The sequence below is a fragment of the Gracilinanus agilis genome, unplaced genomic scaffold (assembly GCF_016433145.1).
Source record: "Gracilinanus agilis isolate LMUSP501 unplaced genomic scaffold, AgileGrace unplaced_scaffold58374, whole genome shotgun sequence".
Lineage (NCBI taxonomy): Eukaryota > Metazoa > Chordata > Mammalia > Didelphimorphia > Didelphidae > Gracilinanus > Gracilinanus agilis.
The window spans coordinates 1-12,464 of NW_025393945.1; the positions used below are offsets into that span (position 1 = coordinate 1).

At 45.7% G+C, this 12,464-nt stretch overlaps 1 protein-coding gene across 1 annotated transcript; it reads right to left on the reverse strand.

The window, feature by feature from the left end:
* Positions 1-9,325: 9,325 nt before the first annotated feature.
* LOC123256386 (heat shock 70 kDa protein 6-like) lies at positions 9,326-12,019 on the reverse strand. Its single transcript, XM_044685014.1, has one exon. The coding sequence runs from the start codon at positions 11,568-11,570 to the stop codon at positions 9,636-9,638; it is 1,935 nt and encodes a 644-aa protein (XP_044540949.1). The 5' UTR covers positions 11,571-12,019; the 3' UTR covers positions 9,326-9,635.
* Positions 12,020-12,464: the final 445 nt, after the last annotated feature.

Consider the following 12,464-nt stretch of genomic DNA (forward strand, 5'->3'; position numbering starts at 1 on the left):
TGGGGAAGGGAAGATGGCGGGAAGACAGAAGAGGAAGAAATTGGGGATAGCGAGGAAAAGAGGAGGGGAAAGTGAGGACAGGGGCAGACAGAAGAGGATTATTAAAACAGGAGAGGTGGGATTATTAAAACAGAAGAGAAAGGAGGTGGGAAGGGCGAGTAAAGAAGGATAATGAGAAATGATGGAGGAAATTAAAGGCAGGAATGGGGAGGAGGACGGAAGAGAAGAGGAAGAAGGGGAAGCAAAGAAGTGAGGATTCAGGTGTAGAAGAGAGAATCCGTGAGGGGGAAGGAAAAAGGGAAAGGGGACTTGCAAAAGAACTGGAAGTGAGATCTGTCATTTAGGAAACATGAGTGGAATGTTAATGAAATGTTTGGAGAGATGAAGATGAGCCTTTCTTCGCGAAACTTTAAAATTTTAATTGTTACAATTAAAAAAAAATTAAGAACCTATCTCCTTGGTAACCCAAGCCAGATGCCGCCTTACCTTCCTATAACAACATTCGCTTTGGGGAAAAAAAACGCTTTCCTCTTGGCACCCCATAGCGAAGTGGTACAAGGACCGATTGGTACCTGGGGAAAATGTTCCTTAGCGGTGGGTAGCTCCCGGCTTGCTAGGGGAAGTCCCTGGTGTGTCTCCTGGTGAGGTTTGGGGCATTCTCGCTGCGCAGAGTAGGATTTCGGTCAGTCACTCGGGCAGCAATAAGCATTTATTAAGCACCTACTAGGTGTCGTGCTGTGCGTTGAGTTCTGGGGATATAAAAATGGGAGAAGACAAGCCGTGTGCTCAAGGAACTCACAATCTTAAGAGGAAGCTGACATGTAAAAACCTGAGTGCAAACAGTATTCAAAAGGGATGCACGGAATGGGGTGGGGAGAGTCATTCATTCATTCATTCCATCTTCTGTCCAAAAGAATTCTTTGGCTTTTGTTCTAGAGCTTTAATTCCTGTATAATGAAAAATAATTGTGGCATCCTCAATCTGGTGGCAAAGGGAGAGGCCAGAAGGAGGATGCTCAGGCAGGGTCTTAGGCCAAAGGGATTTCTTTGGATGGCTACCCCGTGGGTCCAGGGCCCTCACCACTGCAGCATGGCTTTATCCTGAGGGTGCATCCGCCCCGGGTCACCCACAGAGGGGTCCATCACAGACAAGTAAAACAGAGCAGGAAACCGAATATTTCAGTGACATCATCTGAGAGTATAAACAGCATTTCACAATAGAAGCAGCCCCAGCAATCTCCTCTATATTTCAAGTGGGAAAATGTCTTCTCTTCTGCTTATCCAGGCCCCCCCTCAACTGGGGAAAAAGAAACAAAAAAAGAGAGAAAGAGAAAAAGACAGAGACAGGGACAGATAGAAAGACAGAGATATAGAGACAAAGCTGGAAAGAGACAGAGAGAGAGAGGGAGAGGCAGAGAGAGAAAGAGAGCAAGATGGAGATAGACTGAGCAAAACAGGAGAAGGAGGGAGGGAGAGATGATGGTAATGATGATGAAAAGAGGGAGAGTAAAAGATGGATAAATACATAGATAGGAAAATAGATGGGGAATGAGAGATAGACACAAGGAAAGAGAAGAGAAAGAAGAAGGAATGCTGCTGCTGCTGCTGCTGCTGCTGCTGCTGCTGCTGCTGCTGCTGATGATGATGATGATGATGATGATGATGATGATGGAGGGAGAGAGAGTGAAAGGTGGATGAGTATATAGGAAGACAGATAAAAACATTAGGTAGGGACAAAGAGAGGAGAAGATAGAGAGGAAAGAAGGAAGCGGAGGAGGGAAGGAGGGATAATGATGATGGTGATGGTAATGATAATGAGAGAGAGCAAAAGATGGATGTATAGATGGAGAAATGCAGACAGTTACGAAGAAATAAACAATAAGGGGGGGTAGTTAGGTAACTTAATTGATCGGGTGCCAAGCATAGAGACAGAAGGGCCTGGGTTCAAATTTGAGCTTACCTACATTCTGGCCCTATGACTCTAGGCAAGTCACTTAATCCCCATTGCTCTGCCACTTATGGATCTTCTGCCTTGGAAGCAATATACTGTATTGATTCTGAGATGGAAAGTAAAGGCTTAAAAAAGCAAATAGATGATGGAATGAGAGCAATAGATGGATAGATAGATGGAAAAGGGGGGTGGGGAGAGAATCCTTGTAACAAATCTGTAGACAAGGAAGACAAATTCCTTCAATGGCTATATACTAATAAATTTGTCTCATTATGAATCCTAAAGCTGTCACTGTGGAGATCTATTTATCATCTCCAGATAATCTGATAAGGACTGCTTAGTTGATAAGAAAGTAACAGGACTTGGGAGATGATCTTGACTGTTAACTCCTAGCTGCTTCTTAGAAGTGCCATTGAGTCACAAGTTTATTATATATGAAAATTCAAACTCCCTTTCACCCACAGAGAAAGTTCCTCACAACTACACAGAGCTGTATTTTTAACATAGACAAAACAAAAGACTTTAGAAGCTTCAAGGTGTAGATAAGAACCAGGCTGGACTTTCAGCTACATGATAATCAGCAAGCTAAGTCTGAGAATACTTTTATCAGGGGCAAAATACCCCTGCTAAACTAAGGTTTTGGCCTTGGCTTGCCAAGCAGTTGCATTTCTGACCAAAGGGGAGGAATGTTGACCTCTTGACTACTGGTTTGCTAAGAGCTTAAACCTTTCCAATAAGGCCACAATACTTTGCAACAAGAAAAGGTGTGGATCACAAAAGGAGTCAAAAGAGGAGTCTCAGATTTTTATCTGTTCAAGACTTTGTTTCTCTTATTGGACTCCCACATGTGTAGTGCAGAGGTACAATGAACCCTGCAAAATGCTAACTGCAGAATTTCTGGCAGTTAAGAGGGCTTAGAACCCTGACTAAGGGCAGTTGATCCCTGAGGTTTGGACAGAGCAGAGGGGGCAACTGAGCTCGGCCTTCGGGCTGAAACTTGGCCTTGAATCTGTGCTTTTCTCTTGAGATTTTGTAGCTTAGCTAATTCCACTGGATCTCCCTGACCTTCCCTATTTCATTCCCCGTTTCTTTTCCTGATTTCCTGTGGGTTTTGGGAGAAGGGTGGATTTTGGGTGATAGCAATCAAACTTTGAAGACTTAGTTTTCCCCATAGACAAGTAGGGCTTACCCTTGATACAAACTATCTCCTGATTCATTGTCTAATACTTCCCTAACCTTAAAGGCAACAAACCCTCCCAGGGCTGAGTGAGAGCAGGCTCTTTCTCAGTCCACACCATTCCTGTGTCCCTCCCCTACCTGGAGCTTCTCCCTAGACAGTTGTTAGAGAAACCTTGTATCCCTCTGTCCTTCATAATCAACCCTGAAACTTAATAAACCCTGTTGTTATTTAATCAACCCTTTTGCTAAATCATTGGTTGAACGATAAAAGAGGGTTAAGGAGACAAAGGAATTGTTTCTCTTTGGTTCCTGAGGGAAACTGGAGGCTTCCATCATGGAGGAAGTGGTGATCTCTATACTTCCTCTGAGAAGCCCTTCTATTTCACAGACAGGGAAGAGCCTGGAGACTGTGTCTTTGTGAACTTGAGAAACTGACTAGAAAACCCTCTAGTCAGTTTCAAACCATTTCTGGCTGGCCCCAACCTTTGTCTGTAGAAGTGCCCTTCCTACCTGGAGGGGTTCAGCCTGTTTCCCTTCAGTGTCCTCTGTCTCAAGCCTGTGTACCCAGTCTGTGTCTCCCTGTCGCAGCTGCCTGCGCAATTACCTCATCCTCTCCCCTTGCCGCTCATTATGCTTCATCGTCCTATATTTCCCTAAACTCAGCCATTCCCTTACAACTCTCCTACCACCTCAATCTACTACCTCCACTATTGCACCCTCCTTTCCCACTTACTGACCTAGGGACCCACAAACCCCATCCACTTGCTTTATTCCCTTCTTACACATGTTACCTCTCTCATGTTATTTTTACAGTGTTATTACATAAAATTACTCTCTTCTTATGCTCATTTCCTTCCAATCAGTTTATAAAAGTCTTCATAAAGGTCTTCAAAATTGATCATTTTTATAACATTAATGTTAAAGTATAAATTATTTTTCTGCTTCTGCTCATTTCACTCTATGTCATTTCACTTTTAGGTCTTTTTGAAATCATCTATTTCCTCCTTTCTTACATACATGGTAGTACTCCTTCACATTGATATACCACAAAGTCTTTAGCCATTTCTCACTTAATGGACACTGCATTAATTTCATTCTTTGTTTGTTACCACAAAAAAAGCTACTATAAATATTTGGGTATGAAAAAGACCTTTCCCTCTTTCTTAGATTTCTTTTGAGTCTAGGCCTAGCAATGGAATAGCTGGATGGCAGGCAATGTTTTGAAAATTTTTCTGTTAAATTCCAAATTTCCTATCTAGAATGATTGTATGGGTCCACCAGCAGTGATGGACCAGCCTGCCCAACATATATCATTTTGGAGTCATCTTTGCCACTTTTCAGAAGGTAGAATCTCCTCACAATTGCTTTAATTTGCATTTCTCTAAATAGTAGTGACTTGGAATATTTTTTAATATACTTGTTAGCCTGGGTTTCTTCCCTAGACAACAAACTGTCTATTCATACCCTTAAACCATTTATCAATTGAAGAATGCTTCTTTTTCTTATAAATTTGAAGTAATTCCTTGTATAGTTTAGCAATGAGACATTTATTGCAGAAACTTATTGCAAATGCTTTCTCCCAATTAATTGTTTCCTTTTCATCTTAGTGTCAGTCAATTGATTTGTACAAAATCTTTTAAAATTTGATATAACCAAAATTATCCATTTTATCTTCTGGTATCTTTTCTTTTCTGTGTTTGTTAATGATCTTTTCTCCTACCCATCAGTCTGTTTCTCTAATTCTATATCTAGGCCATGGACCCATTTGGAGCTGATCTTTTGTGGACTGAGAGGCAGGATTAAAGATGGAAGGACCTTTATATAAGGTGTGAAACATAGGTTTAAAATCTAATTTCTTCTATATTTCTGTCTATGTTTCCAGCTGCTTTTGTCAGATAGTGAGTTTCTACTCAAGTACCTGGGGTCTTTGGGTTTGTGGGTTTCAAAATTAATATCCAATATTCTAAGTATTATATTTAATAAGATTTATTTATTATAACCTTAATAAAAAAGCTAGAGTAAAAAACTACCTTTCTCAGCCTGCACACAGGAAAAAAAAAAGGAGCAAGAGACAAGAGCCTCAGAACTTAATAAACAATTATGTGAGCAAATGTAGGGGGGCAGGGAAAAGGATGCTGGGACATGGAAGGAATTCTGGGGAGCATAGTCCAAAGGTTCAAGAATTTCTAACTCTTCAGGTTTATCCAATATACAGACTACTAGGTACAATTTCTTCTGTTATGCTGTGTGCCTGATCTGTACCCCAGGCATTGCTAGGTCCCTTAACTGGAAATAATTTCATTTTAAAATTTCTTTTCATTATTTCTCTCAACATTTTGGACATTTCCCCCTCTTACTATGACTTTCATTATTTTTCTAGTTTGATTGTTATCACATTGAATAAGTAAATTGATTTAGGTACTATTGTCATTGTTATTAAATTGACTCCTCCTATCCATGAGGAATTAACTTTTTTCCAATGACTTTGGTCTATTTTTCTGAAAGTTCTTTGTAGTTCTAGTTATGTAGTTCTTTTGTGTATATGGAAAGTAGACCACTTTCAGGTAGTAAGTGCATTTTGTAGTCATTTAAATAGAATTTGTCTTTTTTATTTCTTCCAACTGGTTTTATCGATGTCATAGAAATTCTGATGATTCATGCAGGAATTTAATGAATGTTTGTTGACTTAAGTGAAAATGAATGGGATGGTTAAGCTGCACACTTGGGGTGGCTCTGAATGTCCTTGGGAGGCCTTATTGTTTTCTCTGAAGTTTATGTTAAAAGGCAAATTGAATGTGATTTCTATTATCCGCAGCAGAGTATAACAGAAAGCCACATTTTATACCAGTCATGATGCTGAGAACTTACTATTTGAATAGTTCTTGATGGATAATGGGCTGGGTTGGATTCTAGACCACAAGTATTTATTAGGTGTACTGCTATGCATGGCACTGGGTACTGAAGGTAAAAGTAGAAAGAATGAGACAATTCTTACTGAAAGTGAACTTGCATTCTGTTGGGGATGACAACAAGCACATAAGAAAAATATAAAACTCAAGTGTAAAGTCTATATAGGAAATGATATAGAACATGGAGCAGGGGATGAGTGGGGAGGAGGCTAGATGGCTTAGGAGATGGAGAGCTTCATCTAGAGACAGTAGACCTCAGGTTCAAATGTGGCCTCAGATGTGTTCTAGGTGTGTGACTCTGGGACTTATACCAAGCTCTTACCCCTCTTCTGCCTTGGAACCAGTAGTTTCCTAGTCAGAAGGGAAGGATATAAAAGAAAGTAAAAGATAGACAAGGGAGTTAAATACCCAGAAATTTTGGAGGGAGGGCACCAGCACTGGGACCTGAAAAGGCTTCTCACAGAAGATGGGATTCAGCCCTTCTTAAGTGAAAATGGAAAGAATATGAGGGACAATTCTGGAGGAATCCAGAAGAGCACTATGAACTGATGAATAGTGAAGTGAGCAGAAGTAAAGCAAAACATGAATATCAAGAAATCAAAATTTGGGAAGAGACCTCTGGGAAGGAGAAGCAGCCTGCTGGCCCCTCTCTCAGTTGCTTTAGTCTACTATAGACTCAGACAGAAATGTTCTTGCCACTAAAATCCTGGCCCTCTCAAATGGTTCATAAATGACTTTCTCAATGGAAATGACATTAAAGAAGAGGCATTGATGCTCATTTTTCTGCTGTTCCCTAAGGGCTGTGGGCCCTTCCCTCTGACTTGTATTTGAAACTATCCAAATGAGCTGACTCAGTGATTCCAATGTGAGCTCCTTGAGAGGAGGCAATGTCTTACTTCTTTTTTTTTCTATCATCAGCACACAGTTAGTGCTAAACAAATGCTTCTTTCATTCATTCATCACCTTCTTGGCAAATTACAGAGAGTTAACTGCAAGGAGCACTAGGATGCTAAATTATTTGTGTAGGGTGGAATAGCTTGTCTGTGTTAGGAGTTCTTAGACTCCAGTCTTCCAGGCTCTCTATCAACTACACCTGACTCAAATAGAAAGGGAGACACAAATCCCTTCATAAGGATCCCTGCAGGCTGTATATTTACTTAGTTTTCAATGTAATGCCAACTTTATTATATTTTTATGTTTTAATCTGCTTTGTGCTAAACTCAGAAGTGTTGTTATATTCACCTGTCAAGTGTGACAGCTCTAGGCAACACCTTCACCTCTCATATTCTTACACTAGAGGGAGGAAAAGGTAGACACAAATATTTCTAGAAATTCTGATTTAAAGCCTATTTGATACTAAACTAGACAATTCTAAATTGTAGATATTTCTTTTCATTCAGGCACATAGAGTGGACATGACAAAATCACATGTCCAATTTTGTAAAAGTATAGTTTACAAATTATGCTTGTCCCATAATCAACAGTCTTTGAATAATGTCTGATTTCAACCCAAAGTGATAAAAGAAAGGATACAGAAGGAAAAAGTATTGATAGGATTTTTTTAATAGTAGCAAAAAAACTGGAAAACAAGGCCCTCCTTATCTACTGATGAGTGACTAAAAAAAATGATGGCAGATGAATGTAATAGAATAAACACAGTTTTCCAAGTAAGCTGGGAAGACCACCAGGAATTGATGATGATTGAAGTAAGCAGAAGTAGGAACAAACTGTTTACCATAACAACATCCTAAAGAAATCCAGCTTTCAAAGTTGATAAAGCCCTGAGCAAGGCAGTGATAAAGCACAATTCCTGAGGCCTGAAGAGGGAGCATGCCATTCTCCTCCTACTGCTGCTTCTACAGAGCTGACAGTGTGATCAGTCAGAATGAGGCCCATGACTGATTCCACAGAGAAATTCTCCCTTGGCTGAGGAAGCTGGGCTTAGCCTACAGACACACACTTGAAGTGGGATGTTGTTATTGACTGATGGACTCTGCCCCAAGAACATTATCCCTGCTGGAACAATTTTTTCTCCTGGTGAGGATAAACTGATTTCCCAAGATTTATAAAGCAAACCCTCATGATTTCTCCCTCCTCTGCCCAGTATATATCCATACAACCCAAGTGATATTTGAAATAGGAACAAATTATTTCTGAGTCTTGTGACTCTGACCTATGGCACACATTCACAATGCTATAATTTAGTAACTATATGACCTTGGGTCTATCACAGTTTTTTTGGGGGTTCCTTCTTCATTTCTAAAGTGAAAGGATTAAACTATATAGCATTGGAAATGTCTTCCCATTCTAAATATTCTTCTTCTTCTTTTTTTTTTTTAACCCTTAACTTTGGTCTCAGTATCAATGGTAGGGCCAGGCAGTCAGGATGAAGGGACTTGCCCAGAATCACACAGCTAGGAAGTATCAGAGACTGAATATGAACCCAGGACTTCCCATCTCTAGGTCTGGTGCACTCTCCACTAATACCTGCCTGCCTCCCAATTCTAAATCTTTGTATTGGATTTTATCATTATATAGTGGTGGTGGTGGTGGGGCATTATTGTTAGTGGCTTTTACTCTCTACTTTTTTTGGTTTCCATGGAATGTTTTCCTGAGGTAGGAATTAAGTGGTCAAAGGAAAAAATCTGGGTACAGAGGAGAAGCAACAGATGTGATCTATAGAATGGGAGAGGGGGGGTTCCCTTCTCTACCTTTCAGACTACTTATAGTCTGGGTCTGAACAGGGTTGTAAGCCCAGACCAAGATCAACGGGAGAAGGCTGGGAAGGGGCAATTCCAGATAAAGCAGGGTAGAAATGACCTGGGTTCACCATGTTGCACTTGCAAAGCAGGGGCTGTGCCTTGATCTGCTCATCCCAACCCCAGGACACTGCCCTGCCTCCCCCAAGGCTCCTTCTCTTTGCTCCAGGAAGGAAAGCACATCTGATGATGTTCACTCATAAATGTATGTATGAGGTGTGACTCCTTGAGGGGTCTGCTGAGCCCTACCTTCATTTCAGAGTTGGGGGAACCTTAGATGTGAAATAGTTCATGAATGAAGTGAAGTCTTCACTGGTGTGGCTAAACTGTCCCAACTTCTCCTTGTGAAACACTTATTAAAGTGAGAGCTCACTAGGGAAGAGACTGGCCCCTTTGGAAATGGAGATGCTGTAAAACCAGAAATGATGGAGAACAAATGATTTTTAAAGGATGATTATTAAACAGTGATGGGCTTCTATCCTTGGTGTAATGGCCCTTACTCAGTTGGAAGCAGAGACAAACCAACAATTGCTTTTCATAGTTTATTGTCGTTTTCTGAATAAATAATAGAAACTTCTTTGATAAAAATGATTCCAAGAGGCAAATAAGAAAGTAGATACAAGTCACTGTCATGGAAGAGGGGGCTGAAGGGACAGTCCTCTTCAGCTTGTCCCAAAGAGAAGAGAAGAGAAGAGTTCTCAGGAAAAGTCAAAGAAAGGGTGGCTGAGGCTGGGGAGGGAGCTGGTAGGAAGAGAGCTGCCCGGTGACAGCAGTTGGGGAAAGAGCAGAGTCCTGGGGGCTTGAACAGCATTTGGGCTTCCAGGCTAGCCAAGGTCCCTTAATCCACCTCTTCGATGGTGGGTCCAGAGGTGGGATTGGCATGTCTGGCCTGGGCCCCACAGCTGCTCCCTCCCTGTGAAGCCGGTGACTGGTAGAGCTGGGCAATGATGGGGTGGCACAGGCGCTCCAGCTCCCTCCTGCGGTGTTCATACTCGTCCTTGTCTGCCAGCTGGTTGGCGTCCAGCCAGGAGAGGACTTCCTGGCACTTGTCCAGCACCCTCCTCTTGTCTTCCTCCTTGATCTTGTCTCGGAGAGACTCGTCTTGCACGGAGCTCTTCACGTGGAAGGCATAAGCCTCCAGGGCGTTCTTGGCAGCCACCCGGTCCCTCTGAGCCTCATCTTCAGCCTTGTACTTCTCGGCCTCTTGCAGCATCCTCTGCACCTGCTCCTTGCTCAGCCGGCCCTTGTCGTTGGTGATGGTGATGCGGTTGGCCTTGCCGGTGCTCTTGTCCGTGGCGGAGACGTTCAGGATGCCGTTGGCATCGAGGTCGAAGGCCACCTCCACGCGAGGGACCCCGCGGGGTGCGGGAGGGATCCCCCCCAGCTCAAAGGTGCCCAGCAAGTTATTGTCTCGGGTCATGGCCCTCTCCCCTTCGTAGACCTGGATCAGGACCCCGGGCTGGTTGTCCGAATAAGTCGTGAAGGTCTGCGTCTGCCTGGTGGGGATGGTGGAGTTCCTCTTGATGAGCGGCGTCATCACCCCGCCCGCGGTCTCCAGGCCCAGGGACAGCGGGGTCACGTCGAGGAGCAGGAGGTCCTGCACCTTGTCCGAGCAGTCTCCCATCAGCACGGCCGCCTGCACGGCGGCCCCGTAGGCCACCGCCTCGTCAGGGTTGATGCTCTTGTTCAGCTCCTTGCCATCGAAGAAGTCCTGCAGCAGCTTCTGGACTTTAGGGATCCGCGTGGAGCCCCCCACCAGCACCACATCGTGGATCTGGCTCTTGTCCATCTTGGCGTCGCTCAGGGCTTTCTGCACGGGCTCCAGGGTTCCGCGGAAGAGGTCTGAGCAGAGCTCCTCGAAGCGAGCGCGGGTGATGGTGGTGTAGAAGTCGGTGCCCTCGTGCAGGGAATCGATCTCCAGGCTGGCCTGGCTGCTGGATGACAGGGTGCGCTTGGCCCGTTCGCAGGCGGTGCGGAGCCTCCTGAGGGCGCGCTTGTTCCGGCTTATGTCCTTCCTGAACTTGCGCTTAAACTCTTCCACGAAGTGGTTGACCAGGCGGTTGTCAAAGTCCTCCCCGCCCAGGTGGGTGTCCCCGGCCGTGGCCTTCACCTCAAAAACGCCCCCGTCGATGGTGAGGATGGACACGTCGAAGGTGCCTCCCCCCAGGTCGAAGATGAGCACGTTCCTCTCCCGTGAGGAGCCGGCCCTGTCCAGCCCGTAGGCGATGGCTGCCGCCGTGGGCTCGTTGATGATCCGCAGCACGTGGAGGCCGGCTATGGCCCCCGCATCCTTGGTGGCCTGCCTCTGGGCGTCATTGAAGTAGGCGGGCACCGTGATGACAGCGCTGCTGACCGGCTGGCCCAGGTACGCCTCGGCCGTCTCCTTCATCTTGCTCAGCACCATGGACGAGATCTCCTCCGGGTAGAAGGCCTTGCTCTCCCCCTTGTAGGACACTCGCACCTGGGGCTTCCCGGCCTCGCTGACCACCTGGAACGGCCAGTGCTTCATATCTGCCTGCACCACGCTGTCCGAGAACTTGCGGCCGATCAGCCGCTTGGCATCGAACACGGTGTTCTGGGGGTTCATGGCCACCTGGTTTTTGGCCGCATCCCCGATGAGCCTCTCTGTGTCCGTGAAGGCCACGTAGCTGGGCGTGGTGCGGTTGCCCTGGTCGTTGGCGATGATCTCCACCTTGCCGTGCTGGAACACGCCCACACAGGAGTAGGTGGTGCCCAGGTCGATGCCGATGGCCGGTCCCTTGGGGGCGGACATGACTTCTGGAGGACCTCTTGCCTTCTCTCTCCTCGGGCTGGACGGAAGCGGGGGCTGCAGGAGCGGGGAGACACCAACCTGCTGGAGGTGCTGGAGGTGCTGGGGGTGCTGGAAGTGCTGGGGTGCTGGAGGTGCTGGGGGTGCTGGAGTGCTGGGCCCTCTGGAGTTCTGGATCTCGCTCTGATCTCGGCTCTCGGCTCTCGGTTCTCGGCTTTTGGCTGGTGGCTCGTTCTGCGGAGGTCACGGCTTGTTCGAACTCTCTGTGGATGCTCAGCTGCGCTATGCCAGCGCCAGCTCAAGACCTGCCTTTTATGCCACTGCCCAGACCCGCCTCCTCCCTCCTCCTCCAGCCGGGAACCTTCTGGCGCCTTCCCGAGGAGCCCAGAGCCAGGCCCGTTATTTGAATAACCCAGCCCCTCCGCCTGCATCCGACCAATCAGACCCGGACCTCGACTCCGCTAGCAAGTTCTCCACAGTTCTGGCTCCTGGGGGTGTCCTCTGGCAGGAGGGCGGCGGCTGGGCGGCTGTTGAGTCGCCTATGATGTCACCGAAGCAGGACCTGTTTTTAGGGGTTCGGGAAAGTTCTCCTTTGTTCCTCGGAGTCGGGGAGCAGCGTGAGTCAGACGGAGATGCTCCCGAGGGGGAGTGTCTCAAGAAAGCCAGAGGAGAAATTGACCCCTTTCCCTGAGACTAGTTTGAGACCCGAAATTTCAGCCTTGTCCCTAGTTAGGCATCGGACCCTGGAATTTAGAGTCAGGGTAGCTGTAAGGGTTCTGGGTACCAACCTTGGGAAGAGGTGGGGAGAGACAGGAGAGGAGGAGGAGGAGGAGGAGGAGGTAAAGAGGAGTGGGGAAGGGAAGATGGCGGGAAGACAGAAGAGGAAGAAATTGGGGA